Here is a 19,186-nt window from a genome sequence, read left to right as displayed (position 1 = left end):
GTAGTTTCAAAGCGGTTTTTTTTTTCTTTCATTTGCCCTTTCAGTCATTCGCGGTTTTCAGTGAAAATCCCAAAGTATGCAGTGTCGATGATTCAACCGAAGCTTTAAGAATCGAAAATGACAGAAAAAAGTTTCACAATTACTTTTACCTGTTGGTGTTCGAATTTGTAGTAGTTTTGGTTTCTATAGAGGTTCTGGGATGTAATTACTTTTCTATTTATCATATTTTAGACTCTCTTTATAGCCAAGCGTCGCAGATTTTCAATACATGGATGAAAAAATGAGAATTGAAATTCTGCTGATGCTCCGTGAAAATATATTCCCCTCGATGAGAAATGAAAATGTTTTGTCTCTCTTCGTCTGTTCTGGTGTCGGTAATTTACGAATGAGACAGTAAAACATTGAAAATGAGACGGTTGGAATGGTTTCTTTCATTGAAAATGCGCGAAAATTTTAAGCTCTGAATAACATTCACCTCAACTGCATCAAGTTAATCCAAATTGGTGGCCAGTTCCAGGCATAAGAATGCTTGAAACCACCTATTTGTGAGTTGGTTGTAGCGACTGAATTAATGAAGGAAATTACTTGTCATCTGTATAATAGGTGCATTACAACAAACCAGTGTTGCCATTATTCCAGATTTATCTGGAAAATGCCAGATTTTTCTCGTTTCGACAAATACTCTAACAAACCAGATCTTTTGCCAGATTTTACAAATTTTATCAGAATTTGTGAGATCTCACCAGATCTTTACGCTTTTGACCCGTAGGCGCTAGGTGGTGAGACCTTTAATTTTGTTCACTGAAAATGTAGCCCGGTCAAAATTTCCTTGTACATAGTTAGACACAGACAAATCCAGATAAACTTTTGAGTCAGAGACAGATTTTTGAACAAATAACAACTGGCAACTCTGCAACAAACAAATATCAACTAGGAAAATGCGAATGTAGTGGTCTCTTACTCTTCATCGTTATTGCGCTGGTGTTAAAACTCGAGTGGTAGTTATTGTTCTTTGTCTGCTCAAAAAAAGCTTTTTTCATTGAGATAAATAGTATCAGATGAGTGTTTTTTCAAGTAAAATTTCCCGCTGATTACAAATCTAATGCTGTTTTGTTGATATTAAGGATCGAAATTGAGAATCCGAGGGTCAAGTGACAAAAGTGCTTTGGAGCCATGTTGGGAATGTGCTTGAGGGTAATGTTGTAAACTATTACAAATATTCTTTTTCATCAAAATCAACGTAAGAGCAGCCACCAAAACTGCAATCAAACGTAGATATAGGAGTCACCGTTGAAGTGATTATTGTTCTGTTGTTCGCTCTTCCATTTTTTTGTTCAACTTCATTTGATATTCGTCAATCCTGCACGTACATACAAAAATGAAAAAAAATCTTGGGTATTTCGAGGGATGAATATCATGTGTGGTGGTGTGAAAGCAAATAACATTCTTATTTGCGCTCTTCGTATGTTCTTTTTTATTAAAAAAATAAAGCCAAAGCGCTAACAATGTATAACCGATTAAAAACTGTTTCGCCAGTATTGTATAACAAGAATCTGGCAAAAACAAAACCATTAATAATTGCTAGGCGAAATTCTCTGCCAAGAACGGTTGTTGGATTGTTGCCAGACTCTTGCCGGAATTCTTGCAGAATGCCAGCAATAATGGCCGGCAAACATAGCCAGTCGTCGTGACTTCAACCAATATTTTGAACAATTCTCTGAAATCTGAATGTGATATGAACTGGTGGGTAAATGGAACATAAACACTACACTAATTTTTTTTCTATTAAACACGCAACTCTTACTGGATTATGAATTATACCGCTTCTGAATGTCAGTCCATTAAAACCGACGTGAAAAGTACGATGGAAAATATTCACATAACTTTTCACGTAACTATGATGTAATTATTTTATTGAGTGTAGAGTGCCTATTGAGGTTTCTATGCCCGGTGAAAAATGAACGGTGGCCCTACTGAAAAATGGGTGGCCAACACGTTTCCTGATGAAAACAAAACAATATGTAAAAGCGATTCACACGCAGCATCAAGCGACTATCACCTGAATGGAACGATTACGGAACAACAACATTAATTGTAAGCAATTCATATCAAAGGACACTACGTCAAGTTCACGGAACTTTTTAACGTCGGATACGCGAACAATATTCGGCTAAAAAAAATAATAAATTAATCTGAACGTCGACCGAAGTAGATTGATCGTCTGAATTGTGTTTAATGCATTCGTTTCCTGATGAAAACAAACCAATCTAATTTACATTTGTGGTTGTAAGTGAGCTGTCAGAGAGCCTAATAACCAGAGTGACGACCAGAGATGCCAGATATTTTCATAGAAAATCTGTATTACGTTGAATAAAAAATCTGTATTCACCAAAAAACCGAATTTTGTATAATGAAAATAAGGTGCGGTATTGTTATTCGAACATCTCTTAGTTTTATAATGAGAAATTCAATAATATCCGACGAAATTAAATGTTGGCAAATTTTCATCAGCAATCAGAATCAACAAAACGCAATTTCGATTTCATACACTTTCATAATATTGTCTAGGTAAGTTGATGTGGGATCTAAGCGCTCAACTTCAAATACCAACACCATTTTAAGATTTGCCAATTGATTACGAAATTTTTTTCTCGTCTCGAGCTACCGAAGAGAACTCAGTAGAAAAAAATATGTGTTCTTTCCATTTTTTTGTGAAATCTGTTTAAATCTGTATTAAGTTTAGGAAATCTGTAATCTGTATGAAATCTGTATGCGCACTTCTATCTGGCATTGCTGGTTGGCAATAATTCAAAACATTCAATCCGAAATGTGGGCAGTTTTGTTAACTTTACATTGTATTTGATAATGCCCCGTTAACACTTCTGCTGGTTGCCAGCATGCTGGTGTCAGTGTACTGCCCTCTTAGGAAAAAAAACGTTCAACGGTGGTCCTTCGTTGGTCTAATACTTTGGATCATTGGACCACAGTTGAACGTTTTTTTCCTAAGAGGGCAGTACACTGACACCAGCATGCTGGCAGCCAGCAGAAGTGTAAACGGGGCATAAGTCGTTTGCTCATTTGGACCAAAGCTGTCATTTCAAACGAACAGCTGCCGTCACTTTGGCTCACCAAAAGATCAAATTAGCTTAGCCTATTTTTCTGCTTCGAGTGGAAAGTTGAATATGGTAAAACAAGAACAACGACATCAAAATATGCTAATAAATAAGAAAACGCCAAATGGCGAAAACTTTAATAATATATCAAAACAATACTTTTATCAGTTGTAAGTCGTATATCATGAGAATTTATGATTTTGGCATTATCTAAATAATTACAAATGTCAGAATGTGGCTAACATATACGAAATATTATGACCTGAGGAACAAAGAGGTGGAGAAGCATGAAGAGAAACGAATCATACCAAATCTAAAAATGACAATTATACCTAGGGTTGCCACATATGCAGATTAATCAGTATGTTATTGATTTTTGCACTTGACTTTCGACCAAGAATATATACAGATTTACATTTGTTTGCCAAAAATACAAATTTTACAGATTTTTGACTTTATACTAAAAAAAACAGTTTAAAATTTACAAACCTAAATCTTCGTTGAAGATATGCAGGACTGCACACCGCTCGCTTACCAGTTCAGTTGCATTTTTTACCTTACTCGCTCACGCCCTATTGCTTAGTCGTTCTATTGATGCTTTTTTTCTAAAGGTGAATATTTGTTTTGATATTGAGTTCCGTAATAAATTGCATATAATTTTCGGCAGATGAAAAATTGATGGCTGATTCGAACAATTTGGTGTCATCTGCATCTGAGGAGATAATATTGTGTCCCGTTCCCAATGATTCCGGCGAATCTATAGGTAAACAAAATTAATGTTTATGATAGTGTGACCGAAAAATTACTGAACAAAAACATGTTTCAGATCTCTATATCGATTCTATTTCTTTCGTTTTTCTCTTTAGATTTAACACAAGGCAGCTCAGACTTGTCTGCTGTGATATTTACAAAACATAAAACAAGAACCACGAAAGAATCAAAGAATCTGCGTGTACTTCAACGTTTCACTTCGAAATGGGTTGACTCATCGAGTTTGGGATGAGTTGAAGCTTATCGCAATGAATCGTTGTTGCGCGAGGTAGGAAATCAAATCTGATTTCACATTTAGTCACAGGCTTTGAAAAACATTGTATCATTTGCGGCAATCGATAAGCTCGCTAACGTATTGAGAGGACTATCAATAGACTCGAAGCTTTTACAGAAACTGAAATTGGGAACTACGGAAACAACATCCGTGGATGCAGCGGTTATCGCATCATGATGGATTGGTCGAACGAATGCGAGCAGACAATTTTTCAATTATTATTGATGAGTCTACTGATCTCAGTAGCAGCAAGACACGGATAATGAAAAAGGAATCGTTTTCTGCAAATGATCAGTTTTATACAGCTATAGAAGTAGAATGCGCTGTTATCAAAAGAAATCTTGAGAGATTCGATGATATCAAAATGTTTTTCTCTTTCCCAGTAAAGTACGACCAGAATTCAACGGCAATAAGCATTGCGAATCATCTCAATGATCCCATGACAAAACCGTTGTTGCTTTTTTCCTTAATTATGTATTATCTTTAATCAATAATGTTAATCGTAGCTTCCAATCAGTTGATGCCAAGTTTTTCGAAATTTACAATGGAACGAAAACTCCTCGGTAATTTATGTAGAGAAGATTACGTAATAAGGTTTTATAAGGAAGGAATAGATAGATGCAGCAGATTTTGAAAACTATTAAATTCCCTGAAGAAATTTATCTTGGAGTTGAGGAAAATCAAGTCGAGAAATCATTAGAACGCTGCAACAAGTTGATATTTAAATCTATTTGTCGTCAAATTTTGAAGCGATTCCTTTTTATTATTCCACATTCATCGGCATTTGTGGAGAGGATATTTTCGTTGTACAATGCTAACAAATCTAAAATTAGAGACCGTTTGGCTTCAGACACCATGAGTTCGATTTTTTAAGCTAACAACTATGTTTTCGAGCATGGCGGTGCAGCAAAAATTAAAACTCACATAAATATTGAATATAAAATTTAACAAATCTATGTACAAGCATCATTCTGTAGTTAGTCTCAAAAACAATACGATTGTCATTTAAATATAAAAAAGTTTATAATAAAATGTTTCGTAATTTTTTGTGCAAGCAACAATCCTCGCCTTATCATAAAAGTGTTTTCGGTTGTTATTTCATCGGAAGTTTGTACAACTGGACGATGGTAATTGATGATAGAGATACGCCAATATTGATCAGCATTGAACTGATCGTCCAATACACTATTTGCAATGAATTCTTAGTAACATATTATTGCTACATGGTAGTTTTTCCAGTCTATAAAATCAAGTTTGCAATGCAGATTTTTTTATACAGATTTTTTTTGTCAAAAATGCATATTTGAATATTTTTGCCCAAAATAATACAGATTTAAATATGGCAACCCTGGTTATATCAACAAATTCAAGGGGGAAGGCCACCAAAAAATCAACATTTTTTGTGAACTTAAAACGTTCCTTCTAGAATGAGAAAAAAGTCTTTTGGTCAAAACGAATCTCGAACCGGTTGTTTAGGACAGTTTGCTAATCATTAATCAAACTACGAAGGTCGAGCAGAACACCAGTTACGAGTTTGTTTTATTTAGATATAGAGAGTGTATCGAAAAGTATTTAGCAGTATTGATTATTGAATAAAAAAGCGAAAAAAAAACATATTTTGACATCAGTTCTCGATATATTGTAGAAAAATTACATTTTTATGCATTTCACTGATTATGTTGAAGAAAATCCTAGTTTCTGTGAAACGCTCGCACATTGGACTTGACATTCTTCATTAAATTTTGCACAGTTACTTTTGTGACTTTCCTGGTGGCAGCTGTCCAGTTTTTTTTAACTCCTGCATGTTTTGGGACACTGTACCTTCCTTCCGAAGGTGCCGCTTGACATTTGCCCAATACCTTTCAATTGGCCGAAGATCTGGGCAGTTCGGTTGGTTGATGTCCTTTTCCACAAATTGTACATTATTTTTTGACAACCACTGTAGAACGGAGTTGGCGTAGTGGGCTGAAGCAAAATCCGGCCAGAAGAGAGAAGGAACTTTATGCTTTCTGTACAGTGACAGCATTCTGTTCTTCAAACATTCTTCCTCGTACACCTTGGCGTTAATTGTGCCCTTCGTGAAGAAAATCGACGACCGCAAACCACAGGTACAAATTGCTTGCTAGACCAACACCTTCTACCCAAACTTTTCCATCGCCACCGTGGTGTCAGCGTCGTCCAGGTCCTGGTACAGCGATTTCGTATAACATTGCGGTCCGGGCAGCGCTCGAGAGTCTTCCTTGGCGTAGGTTTCCTCGTCGATCAGGATGCATCCGTCTTTATTCTGTAGAACCCGGTTATACAGTTTTCACGCTCTTGTTTTGGCCTGAACTTGCTGTACCAGGGACTTTTAGACTGCTTGGCCAAATCCCGCGTCGACGCCGATGGGATTTTCCTGATGTACTCAACCACTTTTAAGTCCCGGCCGGGCTGGCTGGGGCCCGTTTTCCTACCGGATCGGGGCAAAGCCTTCATGGAAAGGGTCTTACCGAACATCTCGATAATATTTTTGACACTGGTGTAGTGCACTTTCACCCGTTTTGCAATTTCGTTGTACGTGACACCACTTTCTGAGCACCAAAGTGTGCAGAATGTTCTTTCGCGTTTCCGAATCAATTCGACTAATCATTGAAACGATAAACCGTACCGGAACCAATCGATTGCGCAGCTGCTATTGACATGTAAACAAACATGTCACCGCAAAACACGCTGCAAAAAATTAAGCCATTTCAGAGTAATAACTGTTTGAATGTTGCTTACTACTTATCGATACACTCCTTATTTTGAATTCATCCATCAGTAAAGTATTATCAAGGTGCTACATTTTGACTAGAACATTTCTAGTAAATGTTTATAATTATTTAAATACGATGACTGAAAAAATATACATTTAAGATTTGAATTTAGCAGCGTCTGTACCTTTGGCGCGCAACGAGTTGTTTTGTGTGAAGTTTCCGCATGCATACTAGATTAATGTTATTCGTCATTCCGAGCCACGTGCTTAATTGGGTATCAACATTATTGCTTACTATTATCGTTTTCGCTTGAGAAAACTGAAACTGACCCAGGGTAGTTTCATCAAATACTTTTTAACAAAATTGTGTTGGTTTCGCACTTAGCAACGAGGATCTGAACAAACCTGATATAAAAACCAGGTACGAAACAGATTCGATTTTTAGTTCAACAGTGTTGAAACTAGGTCGAAACTAGCTTCAAACAAACGGTTTGACAGCAGTTAGGGAGGAAACTGGGTTAAATTTAGAATTAAACGAAAACTAAATAAATTAATCAATCTGTGAATCAATATCAAATTAAAATTTAAGCGTCGTCTCATCAAGCAACAAAAAGTTCCACAGTACCTGAAAAATATCCACTTTAATAGAGCAATAGAGTACGCGTGGCACTTTTTGGCAACTTGAACGCATTTCTGAGAAAACTTTGTCGCTACTTAAAAGCTTTACAAGGAACTGCTCAAAGATAGTTCTGTTTTGTTTGGTAACAATTCAAGTATGAGTGATTCCCTAAAAAGGACTGTTCAGAATACTTTGTATGCTTCAACCAAATCTTTTTTACGAAATTTTGGTTACTTTGGCTAAATACAAATTGTAAACATATCCTACTCTACCAAATGAAGAACTATAGAAAAGAAACTCTTCAACATATTGTTAAGTTTGTCAATACAAAACTCTGATTAGTGAGCTTTTTCATCGATTACCGAAAGCAAGAATCACATCTGGGAGAGAAAACGTGGCACCTTATATCCTTTATGCCGAAGCCATTAGAGAGAGATCTCTGTTCAGTGCTTTGATACAAAGGATGAGATGATTAGATTCTGTACCTTTGCTCAGTTTTTGCTTAACAGAAGTATTTCACATTTTAACATTAATTTTTGGTGATATTTCTTTTTTTGGGCTGAAGAGAATGTGTGTCGAATTCCGTTGATTGTAGGTTAATCAGAAAAATAATGGAGAGAAACGTTAACCACTTAGTCGACAATTCTGCTGTCCGAAAACATAAATTCGAACAAATAATTTTTGGGCGAGGCGAAGTTCGACGGGTCAGCTAGTGTATTATAATTTGTATTCGGCTATACTATTCCGAACGATGCAGATTTTGGAGGTAAACGTCATGAATCGTTCTAAAAATTTCACTGAATATTCTTAACAAATTTTTAAAAGAAATCATCATGGTGGGTTTTGCGAATGTCATCTTCGATTCAGAAAACATCAATTTGAATCGAGAAAAAAGGAACATTTCATTCAAACGATCGAAAACGGCTCGAAAAGATGTTTCAATCATTATTCAAATCAGCCACTTCCGGTGGAAATATAATCCCAGCAGTGAACTTCCTTCGAAGGTGAAAAAATCATTTCTAATGTCTTCTGATCCTACTGATTTCTTCATCTGGATGTGGAATTCCAATTTTCATTTCGACGTCGACCCTCGAGATCATTGCCAGCTCCACCGGAGGTAAAAATACTCCGGAGAGCAATTTCGGACTAGGAGACAGAGCAACAACATCAACTAAAAGTAATTATTGAACCACTCAGTGACAGATGATTCGATTGAATAAGTGTACCATTCCGGCGGAGAAGATTGCGAAAAGTAATTACGAACTGTTGATTTACCTTTGCATTCAATTACGTCTCGACCGAAGAATGACTCACTTAAAACTGGTGTAGGATGACTTTTTACGGTTGAATTTGAGGTAAAAAGTTAGTGTTTTTTTTTCAACATAAGGCCGAATTAAATGTATTCATTTTCAACTTTCTACTTTTTAGAATAATAATTTTTAATTTGAATTCACACTACAACGAATACATGGGTAATTGTCCCACTATTTATCTCATATCAAATTAAATAAAAAACAAAACATAATAAATAGATCAGAAGTTGACGGTCCCTTCGAAAGACTTTTTATCGCCCCCGCCGCAGTGCCTCCTTTTATTTAATGTTCATTAAAAGTAGTCTGTGAAATTGAACTGCTTATCTTCTAAATCTGTTTACAACGTAACAGCTCTGTGAATGCGTGTCACTCGGATCATGTTGACTCAAATGCCTTTCCATTCAACGTTTCTAGAAAGGAACGCTAACGTCACGAAATTTTACACTGTCAATCAGAGCAAATGCATATATCCTCTCTCTCTCTACAGTGCCGGTGCTAAATAATTTCACGGTAAGTCAACATTTTGTTTGACACACGTCCTCTTCTCTAACTCGTAGCCGTCGAACACGCTTCCTGGTTAGGCTGAACATAGACGAGCGGTATCGTGCATCTGAAGCAAACCATCACCAAAAATGGATTTCCATGCCACGAATGAATTATGTACGACGATATCAATTCACAAATCATCCGTTTGTTTTGCCAAGCAAAAGCGTGGCGTACTTTCACAGACTAACAGACATGACAGTATGAGTTAATTCTTATAAAAATAATTTTTCGTGATGCACTAGTTCCACCTATATTGTACTGCGCGAACTATTTACTATCTGTACACCCCTTGTGTTATGTAAAAGTTTTTTTTACTAGTTGGTTTCCCCTCGTTTGTCAACACCGATCAGCTGCTTGCAGGGATGCCTGATTTCATCAAAATATTTGAAATTGAATCGTCACAATAAATTATTGTATTACGTTGATAATATATTTAACTTTTTCGCGATGTTGGAAGGTAACCATTTATTTGACTCAACGTTGTTCATCTAGACTATTTGTCATTGTGTTGGTAATTTTCCCCCGAAATTAAGTGGCGGCAGACCAGAAGTAAGTAAATATTGTAACAAAACGGGTTGGATTTTGTATTGCGTTGGAGGATGAGAAGTAGGCACAATTATGTATATAGTTTTGGCAATATGTATTAAATCTGTATCCTGCATGAAATTCGCATGGACGTATACAAATCAAGACATTACAGGTAATTCTGTATGAATGGCAACTCTGCTGGTAAACGAAAAAAACAAACACAGTCTCGATGACAGACAGGATGTCTTTGATAGGGTAACGTGGCGCCATCATGACACATGTGAGTACTGTCCCAAATAACGGAATATTCGAAATGACCGTTAAAATGATTGAAGAATCTAATTTGAGTGTCCTGTCTGTTAGTCTGTGGTACTTTGTTGATTATTTAATTTTGGATAGTTTAGTGGATGTTAGAGTGCCTATAACCAGAGTGACGACATCTCATCCGTAATGCTGGCAACAATTAAAAACATTCCATTAGCTTTACATTGATTTGACAGGTCGTTTGCTCGTTTGGAACTGGTAGCTGTCATTCCAAACGAACAGCTGTCGCCACTCTGATTATAGTCACTCTAGTGGATGTTAGAAAGAGTGACAACTGCTGATCGTTTGGCGGAAATATTTGCTGTCAGTGTCATTCCAAACGACCAAACGTCCTGTCAGATCCAATAAAAAATTTGGAGTGGCAAACAATTTAGAATGAAATTTCTTGAATTGTGAGATGCCGTCATTCTCCTTAGCCTAATTCCTAAATACTTAATTTAGTTCATATTTCATCTTTCAAAACGGCCCCCAAAGTTGGATTGTTGAAAATAAATGGCGTGGTAATTAGATGTTTAAAAAAAACAAATTTCACACTGTGAACGATGATTGCCGTTATTCTGAAAAAAGGGTGACGCCCGGCTTAAAAAGTTGTTACGCTAATTGATTTTTCCGAAGGATGACAAAAAAATTGGATTAGGCAAGCTACGAACCTTTCAGCTGGGTGTGCTTTACTGCTTTATTAAAGCCCTGATTGAAACGCTACGCCCAACGAACGCAACGGGAGCGGAATAAAAATAACCGAGCGATTTCTAGACCGGAATAGGAAAATCAATTCGCTCACGTGCATAAGCAGCTTTCCTTTCGTGTTGATGATCAGGGCATCATAAAACAGATTTCCACGAACACGCGGATTAGAATTCTCGGAAGAAAGAAACAACACACACACACACACAAAAAACGCTGCGTCAATTCGGTTGTCAATGAAGCCAAACAGAACGAAACCGACAATATCTGGAGGTTTTGAAAACCGAACTAAAAGACCGAAATCAGAAGCATTTATAAATATTTTACCAATTCCTTTATCGAGAAAGAGGGAAAATTCCCGGCCGGAAAAAAAATCATTCAACAAAACTAAATTCCCCAAACCGATCCCCCGGGAAATTCACGGTGCTCACAGAAAGCAAACCAACTTCAATCAGAGTAGAAAATCTCATATGTACTCACAATTTATCCTTCCGCTGTTGACGTTTCTTTTTGAAGGCCTTTTTGACCCGTAGCAGCAGGAACGCCGCCCGATCGATGCTGAGGGAGCTTTTGCGTGGAGGTAGCGGTGGGATGTCATCCATGTTGGAAGTGGCAGCAGCAGCAGTAGCAGCAGCGGCGGCGGCACCGGTAGCACAAGTGTCAGCGTGGGTAGCACCGATGGTTCCCCCGCCGCCACCGCCGGTAGGGCGTGGAACCGAAGACGTCGACGGCAATGATGACGATGAGGCACCGCTACTGCCACGCACACAAGCGCCCAGGGAATTCACCTTTCCGTTGTTGTCTATTTACCGGAGAACACAAATTGATTCGGGGAAAAGGGAATTAATCTGTTCAGATCGCGTATCACCGGATCGAACGCCCGACTGGCTAATTAACTCCAGACCCCACTTCGGGAACCGATGGTTTCACTTAACCGAAAACGATGCATTTTTCTTACGGCATACTAATTTTCTTCCGCTCTTCTCTTGAATGTGAATACCGAAAGATGTCATAATTGTTTGCTTTTTCGTGTCATTCCACAAAATTCACCTTTTCACAACGGCACACCGCACAGGAACGACTCAGATTCTATTCCCGAAATATATGCAACACAATAAGCATAGCACTCATGCCGTGCCGTGACACACAATTTCTCTTAACTTCCGGAAAAGTTGTCAGCTTGTGAGGTCACAGGATGACGATAATGCAAATTAGTAGCACTTGAATCATTTCGTGTTTAACGGATTGCATATCTTGCAGGATGTCTCCAATAGTTATTGTTGTTTTGCGGTCGCCAAGTTGTTGTTGTTGTTGTTGATGCCACTTCTGATTCCATCGCTGGCTCAGGGACGACGACGACGGACGAGCTGAAACGAGATAATATTTGATTATGCGTTGCGTGCTCGGGACAAACTGTACGATTATTGTTCACCAGTGAGCAAAGCCTGCTTTGCACTAATCGAATCAGACCCAGCCCATCGCAGTGTTTATTATCAGAAGTGGTATCCGCTTTGGCGGCGATGAATGAGTGCACCAGACAGCGCTAGTGAGTCGGATGAAAAGTGTATAAACAATATTGTAGGCAAATGTCTAATAATCGAATATTGTTTATCTACGTGGATATATTTCTATTGGGAATTTATGAAAGGGCTGGTTCCCTTTCTGTTATTTGCTAACAGCTTTGTTAATATTCAAGCAGTTTTGTTTTTGCAAGTTATCCTAGTAGACCGTGAATGTATCATGATATAACGTTGATAACAGCTTAATTCTTGCTCTATGTAATCGGATATATTAGAAGCAATTTGTGATATTTTTTTCACTTGAATGAGAAAACAATAAATAACTCTGTTTTCTAATGTCGTTTTCGCTTGAGAAAACAGAAACTGACCATTGATAGTTTCATCAAACAAACACTTTCCCTGAAACAAAATTGACTCCGTACTTAGCAATGGGGGTGTGAGAAAATCAGATATAAAAACCTTTTTTAATCCATCTAGTGGTGTAATGATGCCTTTCTCATATTACTTATGTTTTCAAAAACATCACTAGAAGATCATGTTAAGATTTTTTTTACAAACTTGAATAAAATCAAAAACTTTCTTTGGTAAAAACTACCATCACCCTTTTGATTTGTAAACAGCTATGTCACGTTAACATAGATTTAAATGTGGCAACCCTTCACGCTATACAAAATTGAACAAAGCACGCTGTGTGCTAGACAGGTGCGTTTTCTTCTTCTTCCGTACTAGCACGTACCGATGCGCACCGATTTTGCATCATTTTGTATGACAGTTTGAAAGTTTTGATACTTATTGCCATATAATTTCGGAACCGGAAGTCGGATCTGGACAAAATTACACAGTATCTTTTAAGACACTGATAGCTTTAATTTAAATCATGATTTGTGAAAATCGGTTTAACAGTTGCGGAGAAATTTTTTGTTTTTTTTTTTCATAAATACGTTTATTTCTTAAGGCAGTTTACATAAGTTTTTCTTCGCCGTAGCATCACTTTTACATAATATTCTTATCCTAATTTAATTCTAGCATAGTCACAACGTTTTGCATTTATTAAAACATATTCTCTTATTACTTAAATATCATCTTAGGTAACTCGTCATTAGTTATGAAATCTACTCGGAAATATTATTTAAACCAAACGATTAACTTCTATAAATTATAAAATAAGCTGTTATTTTCAGACATTTTGTTAATAATTTCATAAACTGTTTCGAGTTTGTTTGTATCATTACATTATTTTTATTCTAATTTAGCTATTGGTTGAACTCATGGACGCAGCTGGGATCAGAACTAAGTCTTGAAAGGGGCCTTTATTAAATTGAGACTCCAGTTTTCTTTATGAAATGATAAATAAGTTTCATGTATGAAAGGTCACGACAAGCAAGAATGTCTCGAACTGGGATATTGGATAGTCTACCTTGGGTACGCAAAGAATTTATTAGTTGAGATCTGACATCACGATACTCCACGCATGTCCAAACGACATGATCAATATCTCGATAACCTTCGCCACAAGCACAATGATTAGTCTCGGAGAGCCCAATTCGAAGGAGATGTGCATCTAACGTGTAGTGATTGGACATGAGTCTGGACATCACACGAATGAAATCTCTACTCACATCCAGTCCCCTGAACCATGCCTTTGTCGATATTTTCGGAATAATTGAGTGCATCCACCGACCCAGATCATCTTTATCCCAAGAAGCTTGCCAGCTGGCAAGTGTTCTTTGGCGAGACGAGCTATAGAATTCGTTGAAAACAATTGGTCTCTCATAAATTTCACCCTCAATAGCACCACGTTTGGCTAAAATATCGGCTCTTTCATTTCCAGGAATGGAGCAATGAGCCGGGACCCAGACTATAGTGATTAGATAATTATTGTTCAATATGTCGTTCAGGCACTGTTTTATTTTGCCCAGGAAAAACGGTTCAGTCTTGCCAGTCATGTTTGAGCGAATGGCTTCAATTGCACTCAGACTATCTGTGAAGAGGAAATAATGGTTTGGAATTAATGTGACGATTACACTCAAACTATAATGAACTGCTGCTAGCTCTGCTATATAAACAGATGCAGGTTCTTGAAGCCTAAATGAGGCCAAAACATTATTGTTGAACATACCAAACCCTGTCGCTTCTTCAATTCGCGATCCGTCCGTGTAAAACATTTTCTCAGAGTCAATATGCCTGAACTTACTTGAAAATATTTTTGGGATTTCCGTCGAACGTAGATGATCCGGGATTCCACGCACTTCGCGCTGCATGGATGTATCGAAAAATAAAGTTGAGTCAGGGACATTTAGGAGGCTGACACGGGTAGGAATATATCTTGAAGGGTTGATTTCCTGTGACATATGGTTAAAATATACTGTCATGAATTTTGTTTGAGATCGAAGCTCGACTAGTCGTTCGAAATTATTAATTACCATGGGATTCAGCACCTCACATCTTATTAGCAGGCGTGATGAAAGCTCCCAAAATCGATCTTTTAATGGAAGAACTCCCGCCAGAACTTCAAGACTCATTGTATGTGTCGAATGCATGCACCCTAAAGCAATTCGCAAACAACGATACTGAATTCGCTCCAGTTTGATAACATGAGAGTTTGCAGCGGAACGAAAGCAAACGCATCCATATTCCATCACTGAAAGTATCGTTGTCTGATACAATTTTATTAGATCTTCCAGATGAGCACCCCACCAAGATCCTGTTATTGTTCGAAGAAAATTTACTCTTTGTTGGCATTTTGTTATCAGAAACCTAATGTGTCCTCCCCACGTGCATTTGGAATCGAACCACACCCCGAGGTATTTAAAAGTTAAAACCTGTTGGATCATTCTTCCCATCATATGGAGCTGAAGCTGCGCGGGATCATGCTTTCTTGAAAAGACGACTAACTCTGTTTTCTCCGCAGAGAATTCGATACCAAGATGAACAGCCCAATCGGACAAGTTATCTAAGGTATCTTGCAATGGTCAATAGCTTTGGGTCCAGTAACTGAAACCACGCCATCATCTGCCAATTGTCTTAGTGTACATGGGGTTACTAGACAGCTGTCAATGTCATTCACGTAAAAATTATAGAGGAGCGGACTGAGGCATGAGCCTTGCGGGAGACCCATGTAACTATTTCTGAATGTTGCCAAATCGCCATGTGAAAAATGCATGTGTTTCTCTGACAAAAGGTTGTGCAAATAATTATTTATAACCGCTGGGAGTCCATTTTGGTGAAGCTTGTCTGAAAGAACATCAATGGAAACTGAATCAAATGCTCCTTTAATGTCTAAAAATACAGATGCCATTTGTTGCTTTTGAGCGAAGGCAATTTGGATGTCAGACGAAAGTAATGCAAGGCAATCATTCGTCGCTTTATTTCTACGGAAGCCAAACTGAGTATCTGACAACGAACCGTTCGTCTCGACCCAAGTGTCGAGACGTCGTAGAATAATTTTTTCGAACAATTTTCTGATGCAGGACAACATCGCAATGGGTCTATATGAGTTGTGATTGGAAGCTGGTTTCCCCGGTTTTTGAATGGCGATAACTTTCACTTGTCTCCAGTCAGGTGGAACAATATTTTGCTCAATAAACTTGTTGAACAATTCCAACAAACGTCTTTTTGCGAGGTTGGGCAGATTTTTCACCAAGTTGAATTTAATTCTGTCCAACCCTGGAGCGTTATTGTTACAAGACAAGAGTGCTATAGAAAATTCCATCATTGAAAATGGGTTATTAATAAAACCATTATTTGGAGGAGATTCCCGTATAATGCTCTGCGTAGGAACAGAATCTGGGCAAACTTTCCTAGCAAAGTCAAATATCCATCACTCTCATTGCCCACGTTACGATTCCTCATTCGTCTGGCCGTGTTCCAAAGAGTGCTCATTGAGGTATCTCTTGACAAACCTTCGACAAAATGTCTCCAATAGCTACATTTTTTGGCTCGAAGTATGCTCTTGTACTTGGTTTCTAAAACCATAAGTTTTTCAAAATTCTGAGGAGTTCCTCCTCCCCGTTTTAGAAACGTCTTGCAAGCATTTTGTTTTGCGAGTTTAGCCTCTGAGCACTCTTTGTCCCACCAGGGGTTGGGAGGCCTTCTGTTAGTCGTTGGCCCAGGAAAGCGTTTAGTTTGGGATTGTTCTGCTGCCTCCAGAATCGAACAAATGAGGAAGTCATATTCTTCAAGTGGAGGGAGCTCTTCCATTGAATTCAAAATACTAGAGATACTACTTTGATATTTAATCCAGTCGATATTTTTTGTCAAATCATATGGAATACTAGCGGAAGTAGCAATGCAATTGCTACTGCTAATTGAGATGATGATTGGTAAATGATCGCTACCGTGTAAATCAGGCAGTATTTTCCAGGTGCAATCTAGTCGAATTGATGTTGAGCAAAGAGATAGATCTAATGCACTTGGGCGTGCCGGAGGTCTTGGGATCCGTGTCATGCTACCCATATTTAATACCGTCATGCTAAAATTGTCACAAATGTTTTGTATTAAAGATGATCTGCTATCATTGTAAACGGAACCCCACATAATACCGTGCGAATTTAAATCCCCCAGAATCAATCGTGGTGCAGGAAGGGCTTCAACCATTTCATTAAGCTGTTGCTGTCCAACTTGTGCTTTTGGAGGAATATAAACCGAAGCTATGCAAATATCTTTGCCTTTAATGTTTATTTGGCAAGCAACAACTTCTATACTAGAAGTTGAAGGGATGTTTAATCTATAAAAGGAATAGCATTTCTTAATTCCCAAAAGCACTCCACCATACGGAGAGTCTCTATCGAGACGTATAATGTTAAAATCATTAAAATTTAAAGCTATGTTTGAAGTAAGCCATGTTTCGCATAAAGCAAATACATCACATTTTTGACTATGCAATAATATTTTAAATGAATCAAGTTTTGGCATGATGCTTCGACAATTCCACTGCAGGACAGTGATTGTATCATTTGCGACTGGTGATAAATTATCCATCAAAAGATACAAAACCTGAGACAATTGGCCATTGAGCTGATAACTGCTTCAAAAAGGTTCTAGCTATTGGAAGGAATGCCATTATGAGGGTCTTTAAGGGTTCAGATATATTGAATGCTGAGAAAATCCATTCAACAATTTCCGAAAACTTCAGTAATCCTGTTGGTGGCTGTGAAATGGAGCCCACTGGATTATTATCTTTTTCTGTACTAGATCCTGGATTGGTTTGTGAATTTGACAAACCAGGAGGCACAGTCTTTGGTTTTGACTTTTTTTGTTTAACACGGGGATCTTTTTTTGAAGATGAAATTTTAGGTGTCTTTTTTGGTAATTTGGAGGAAGACTTCTTTCTCTTAACTGACCCTTGGGTAGTGATAAACGAATTACCTTCACTATTTTCGTCAGAGTCAGAGTCCTCTGGTTCCTCTAGATTTGAAAACCCGTTTTCGGTTTCCAAAGGGGGGACATCAATGACCGTTTTAAGCATTTCTGCATATGTGCGCTTAGACCGTGCTTTTAAAGAAAGCTTAATTTTGTCTTTGTGCACTTTAAATGCAGTGCATACTGAAATATCATCATGAGGACTATTCCCACAATAAATACATTTTTCAATTTCCTTGTTGCAATCATTATCTTTATGAGGCCCTTCACACTTAATACATTTTGGTTTATTACTACAGTAAGTAGCTGTGTGGCCGAATTTTTTGCAGTTCGTACAATTCATTACATTTGGAACAAAAAGCCGAACAGGGAGGCGAATTTTATCGACATAGACATGGGACGGCAACGCAGATCCGGCAAATGTCACTCGAAACGAGTCTGATGGGCGATAAACTTTGTTTCCCTCTTCATGAACTACAGTACAGTTGTTTGCACTCCAGTATTTTCACACCCTCAAGCATAGAGTTCTTGAAACGACCAACACCATGCTTGAGTAAATCATCTACCGAAAGACTCGCTTCGGTAACAACACCGTCAATTTCGACATCTTTGGAGGGTATGTAAACTTTATACTCTTTATTGAAATGTTCCGAAGAGACAATATCATTCGCGTGTTTCAAATTATTTACCACAACACGAATTTTATCGTTATTTACTTTTATGATCTCTTTGATTGAAGAGTATCGTGATGTCAAACCTTTATTAATTTGAAAAATGTTTAATGGCTTTGATATACGTCTAAAAAAGACTATCCAAGGCCCAGAAGAGCTCTCCTGATATTTTTTCGTTCGTGGGGGTATCGGATTCATGCTAGGATTTACGTCCATGGATTCATCCATTACATTAAAATTTTTAACTAAACTTTAAAATAAAATTTGAAACCAACACTACACAGTACTCAATCAAAAGGAAAAGAAAAAACTTCTACCTTGAAATTGTTGTCTATCTCCGTTGCACTGCCGTGTAGATCCTCGTTGCTCTAGATGTTCTTGTTGGATGTATCTGGACGTTGATACAATGCTGAAGCTCACTGTAGCGATAGAATATGATGTGATGCTACTGCTACCTGACATCCAGCACCACTCGAATTCCGATTTGCTTTCGTCTTCGCCAGCTGTAACCAGCGCAGGTCACCGGTGTATACCTGCGTGTTGTATGGCAGTGGAAAGACCGAGTTGTCTTGTCTCCTTCTTCCTAGTGCTCCGCACCGATATGCTTCTGCACCGAAGTGCCTTCGCACCGGTGTGCCTTTGCCTCCTGCTTCTATGTGCCTTTGCACTCTCCTTCTTCGATGTGCCTTTGCACTCTCTTGCTCAGCACTTGTGGCTGTGTATTGTGG

General features: G+C 38.0%; 1 protein-coding gene across 4 annotated transcripts in view; it reads right to left on the bottom strand.

Moving 5' to 3' along the window:
* LOC131434875 (ankyrin repeat and fibronectin type-III domain-containing protein 1-like) overlaps window positions 1-19,186 on the bottom strand; it is a 359,205-nt gene that overhangs the window by 317,816 nt on the left and 22,203 nt on the right. For all 4 annotated transcript variants that reach the window (XM_058602104.1, XM_058602130.1, XM_058602114.1 and 1 more), the window contains one exon: window positions 11,387-12,273. In XM_058602104.1, coding sequence (XP_058458087.1) covers window positions 11,387-11,508 — 122 coding nt within the window. In that variant the 5' untranslated portion in view covers window positions 11,509-12,273. The remainder of the gene's footprint in view (window positions 1-11,386; window positions 12,274-19,186) is intronic.

The sequence above is a fragment of the Malaya genurostris genome, chromosome 1, assembly GCF_030247185.1.
Source record: "Malaya genurostris strain Urasoe2022 chromosome 1, Malgen_1.1, whole genome shotgun sequence".
In the NCBI taxonomy this organism is placed as follows: Eukaryota; Metazoa; Arthropoda; class Insecta; order Diptera; family Culicidae; genus Malaya; species Malaya genurostris.
Note: the sequence above shows the minus strand (reverse complement) of the source record. Positions and strands in the feature narration are given on the sequence as shown.